At 45.0% G+C, this 4813-nt stretch overlaps 1 protein-coding gene and 1 pseudogene across 1 annotated transcript; both read right to left on the bottom strand.

Annotated features, from left to right (window-relative positions):
- Positions 1–412: 412 nt before the first annotated feature.
- LOC116546979 (histone H2B type 2-F-like) lies at positions 413–2366 on the bottom strand. Its single transcript, XM_032273090.1, has one exon. The coding sequence runs from the start codon at positions 2302–2304 to the stop codon at positions 1924–1926; it is 381 nt and encodes a 126-aa protein (XP_032128981.1). The 5' UTR covers positions 2305–2366; the 3' UTR covers positions 413–1923.
- A 42-nt stretch (positions 2367–2408) lies between these two features.
- LOC116546980 lies at positions 2409–3646 on the bottom strand (annotated as a pseudogene).
- Positions 3647–4813: the final 1167 nt, after the last annotated feature.

Genomic DNA, 4813 nt, shown 5'->3' with positions numbered 1-4813 from the left:
TAATCGATGGCCTTTAGTTTCAGGATAATGAGTTGGAAGTCAATCTTTTGGTCAATGGGTAATGATGGCATTTGTGTAGTTAAGCCAGTTGACAATGCTTTAACAACTTCAAAAGACGCTGAAACACATGGTTTCTAATCCTTAGGAAAAAAGGAACTCCTGACTTCAGGACCCTAAGCTAGGAGATTGGATAGACTCTTATGGCCCAACTGTATAGAAAATAGACCACCTCTGCCTTTTCACTTAATGAGTAACCTTTCCTACCAGAAATGTGCCATATATATATTTTTTTTCCACTGGAAAGTTTAGATTCTCAGTTATCTTTCTCTAACTTCTTGTCTGGTGATCCTCAGAAAAAGATGACTAAACTGGGAATCTTAATTTTCTAGTAGAAAAAGAAAATCATGTATATCACATTTTATATAACTTTTAATTCGACATACATTTGAACTCCAACATCATAAAAATCAGTAAAATTCAATTTAAGCGCAAAGTTGTGTTAATTCCCCCAAGATTTATCAAGAATGGCTTAATTTCAAAGGTTGTCAAGTTAATTATAAACTAAGATTTTCCAATTGCACCAAGGGTATATTTGGCAAAAGAAGCATCCACTGGCTTTTGTCAGGATGAGTCTTGACTTAACACAAGTTTCGAACTGAGAGGTTTTCAGAAATTCATCCCACGTATTAACTGTGGCCTTCTCTACACAATCCCCTCCACTCATCCTGTTTCTCAGAACATCTGTGACAGAAAGACTGCCACACCAACAGGTCAATTAACATGAGGACTCAACATCTATTAAAACATCCACACTCCTGAACACTAAAAGCCAACCACCTCTCCAGGTCGCACCTCCTGCCTAGCTGAATAGGGAAACCTCAGGAGAAACACCTGGGAGCAGGTTTAACAACACAAAGGTAATTCTTATAATCCTTATAATTGGGGAAGTTTGTTACAGAACCAAGACAGCGTCCTTGCCCTGGCGGCATTTTCCTGTAGAGAAGGATTTGTAAACAGCCTATGAAGTGCTCACCTTCCACCAAGAACAAAAACATGTGCTGGTGGGGTTAAGGAAAAGTTTGACTGAAATGAAGATTACATCATGATTAGGGAGGCCTTGGGCTCTGAGGTCTCTTAATCGCCAAAGATGGACATTATAGACCACGTAGCTCTTTGTCCCCCCACAGGACTGTCCTGTGCCTTACGCCTAGCAGCACTCCTAGCCTCTGCCCATTGGATACTTGTAGCACCCCCCCCCTTGCCCACCTGACAACCCAAAAACATCTCTAGATATTGGCAAATACTCCACAGGGGGTGGGGGCGGTGGCAATGTATCTCCCCTATTGAAGTCGCTGAAATGGAACTTAGGAGAGGATGGCCAAGTCAGGACTTGCAGAGAAGCTAAGGGACGAAAGCACACGGCTATATTACACAAAGCTTGTGACAGACGCTTGGAGGTATATGGTAAGGAAAACAGGTTAAAACACTGAGAAACAGCAAGTAGTGAGAGGTTGGACTGAAAGATTTCTCATCTGTATAAGAAATCTCAGCTTCTTCGTTACTTTCAGAAAAAATAAAACGACGGTGGAGACGTTAAGTACAAGGTTGAAGGGGTGGGGAACCCCCCATCAATCAAAAACATCCCAGAACCGTGGTCAAGCCTACTTCCTAGTCTCTTAATACAAGTAACAGGCGACTCGGTAAGACTGGGCCGAGGATGGCCCAGTGGTAACGCATTACTAGACTACAGGGAACTCCTCAGTCCTAAACCCGAGCGCATCCAACCTTGGTCATCCTCCCTCCCAGACCAAAAGCTATCCAACGCTCTGCCAAGTGTTTACAGCCCTTTTCTTAATTACTGAAGTGGCTCTGAAAAGAGCCTTTGGGGTAAAGTGGTTGATCTGTTGCGTCCTTTGCACACCCTTACTTCGAGCTGGTGTACTTGGTGACCGCCTTGGTGCCCTCGGACACGGCGTGCTTGGCCAGCTCACCGGGCAGCAGCAGGCGCACGGCCGTCTGGATCTCGCGGGACGTGATGGTGGAGCGCTTGTTGTAGTGCGCCAGGCGGGACGCCTCCCCCGCGATGCGCTCGAAGATGTCGTTGACGAAGGAGTTCATGATGCCCATGGCTTTCGACGAGATGCCGGTGTCGGGGTGGACCTGCTTCAGCACCTTGTACACGTACACTGAGTAGCTCTCCTTGCGGCTCCGCTTGCGCTTCTTGCCGTCCTTCTTCTGCACTTTCGTAACAGCCTTTTTAGAGCCCTTTTTGGGAGCAGGAGCAGATTTTGTTAGATCCGGCATTTTTGCGCGAAGAAGCAACAGAGACTGAAAGAAGTAATCCCGACTAGGGCAAAAGGGGCTGATTGTGCGCTACTTATAAGAGCTTGTATGCAAATGAAGACTCACACAGTGCTGCATTTTTATTGGTTAATTTACAACGGTGTCGTCAGAGGGGGTGGAGTCTATGTAAATAATAGATTCTGGTCGTGTTTCCTTAGTGGTCACTAGAACAAAAGTCTTGTTATCCAATCAGAATGGTCCATTTCACACTAGCGGGTTTTAAGCTAGGTGAAGAGATAGTTTCAACCGCCTCGGGCTTTTTTCTTGGTTTTCTTTCCTTGGCAGAGTTGCTTATAGACAAAACCTTAACGCCAGCTAAAGATAACTCTTACCTTGTTTTTGCATTTTTATTCTATACTCTGCAGAAATTTTGTTCTCGGTTCTTGGAACATCACCTCAGCCCACTTTTTTTAAATCGCTAGGTGTTTGCTCCCAGCCCCCAACTTAAATTACTATTCTGACTTGGGCACCGCTTGTAGTATGCAATGAAGACGCTGAGCTTTAATTGCTTATACAGTTCCTAAATAAACCAGGAAGCGAGTTTAATTTTTAAGGGACTCGCCCCGCCCCTAGTCAGATCTTCCCCATCTCCGGACTCAGCACATTGTCTCTTGCCCCTATGCACAACTTTCCCCACAGAATTGGGAACCGGAGCTCTGGCCTTAAGTCTCGGCAGGAACCACAAGGACCATGCCTCTGCGGCTTTCTCTACCGCCAGCCAGCTCACACCTGGGCTTTCGGGGTTTTGTAACCCCACCCACCACTGCGAGTGACCCTGGCCTCCGACCGGTGAGCAAGGCAGACCACGTCAGCTGGAGAGCCGGCACAGCTGCTCTTGATGAAAACGGCAGTGGCTCTAAAAAGAGCCTTTAGCTCCACCAGTTAACACGCTTTAGGCCCGCTCCCCGCGGATGCGGCGGGCCAGCTGGATGTCCTTGGGCATGGTGGTCACGCGCTTGGCGTGGATGGCGCACAGGTTCGTGTCTTCGAACACCCCACCACGTAGGCCTCGCTGGCCTCCTGCAGCGCCATCACTGCCGAGCTCTGGAAGCGCAGGTCCGTCTTAAAGTCCTGCGCGATCTCGCGCACCAGCCGCTGGAACGGCAGCTTGCGGATCAGCAGCTCCGTGGACTTTTGGTAGCGCCTGATCTCGCGCAGGGCCACGGTGCCCGGACGGTAGCGGTGCGGCTTCTTCACCCCGCCCGTGGCCGGCGCGCTCTTGTGGGCCGCCTTGGTGGCCAGCTGCTTCCTCCGGGCCTTGCCGCCGCTCGAATTACGGGCAGTCTGCTTAGTATGGGCCACACTGTCTCATTGACATGAGAGTTTAGGCAGTCCTATTTGTAGACATAGCTTCCTCTTGATTGGGCCTGAAAAGAAGAAATTTTCCAACTTGTGATCTCATTGGTTAAAAGTCAATCTTATTTACCTGGGCATAAAATTGTTTTGCTCATCTTCCTGTTTTCCTTCATTCCCCTTTTCCAGATTCTTTTCTGTAATTTTGTCGATCACAGATTGTTTTTGAAAACCTTTCCTTTAAATTGATGTAACTTTTGTAAAAGCAACGTATAAAGTGTTTTGCATTCCATTTAAACAATTTTGTTTTCCAGATTCAAGCACGCCCTTCTGTGAGCTCTCAGCCTGTTTCAAGTTACCTGTTACTGTAGCACTTCTACCGTAGCTAACATTTATTTCGCATCTGGCACTTTGCTCAGCAAATTACATGCATTTTACCATGCATGACCGAAGCTTAACAAAACAATATATAATTGAAAGAATGAAAAAAATTGAACTTATTTACTTGACCTCGGAACCCAGCCAAAGCCCTTTCATCTGGGTAGTGTGCTAACCTATATCGACCTGATCTTAACGCCTCCGCTTTGCTTTAGCCCTTTCCCCCTGCGATGTGGTTTCTTCTTCCTCACGCTCACATCAGTGGCCAATTAGGTCCTGCAGATTATACCTTCTAAATCAAAGAAGGACAACACCAGAAATATTAATGTCTCCTTTACAATGTAGAATACTTTGTAAATAAGTGCTTATTAGCCAGATTACGAGTTAAAGTTTCAAAACAAATTATTCAGTTGCTGACTAACATTTTATTCAATAAAATGTTTCCTAATGCTTAAAAGTTTAATATTTTTTTTCTGTTTTCTATGAAGAGAGTAAAGATGCTTTGCTTTTTCAATTTCATGTGCTTTGAAGTCTGTATTGTTCACAGCAGTAAATATTATAATGGTTATGTAGAAGTAACTGATAACTAAAAGTTGTACTGGTTAACATAAAACTTTTAATCATTTGCTTATTTATTGAAAAATCATTGCATACAAACTGTAAAAACTCAAACCTGAGAAAGGCAGGCCTGAGAAGTTTCTTTTTATTTTATAAACTTACTTTGAGGGTGTCATGAACTATCTTCCTATCGAAGTCAAAGTAAAGTAAAAGTGATTTTCAGGGTACTTCCTGAACACTA

This window comes from Sapajus apella, unplaced genomic scaffold, assembly GCF_009761245.1.
Source record: "Sapajus apella isolate SASKATOON/1434 unplaced genomic scaffold, GSC_monkey_1.0 scaffold1776, whole genome shotgun sequence".
Classification (NCBI taxonomy): Eukaryota; Metazoa; Chordata; class Mammalia; order Primates; family Cebidae; genus Sapajus; species Sapajus apella.
Note: the sequence above shows the minus strand (reverse complement) of the source record. Positions and strands in the feature narration are given on the sequence as shown.

What these genes read in the sequence shown, in the direction of transcription:
- LOC116546979 (XM_032273090.1), bottom strand. Translation starts at nt 2,304, where the DNA reads ATGCCGGATCTAACAAAATCTGCTCCTGCTCCCAAAAAGGGCTCTAAA.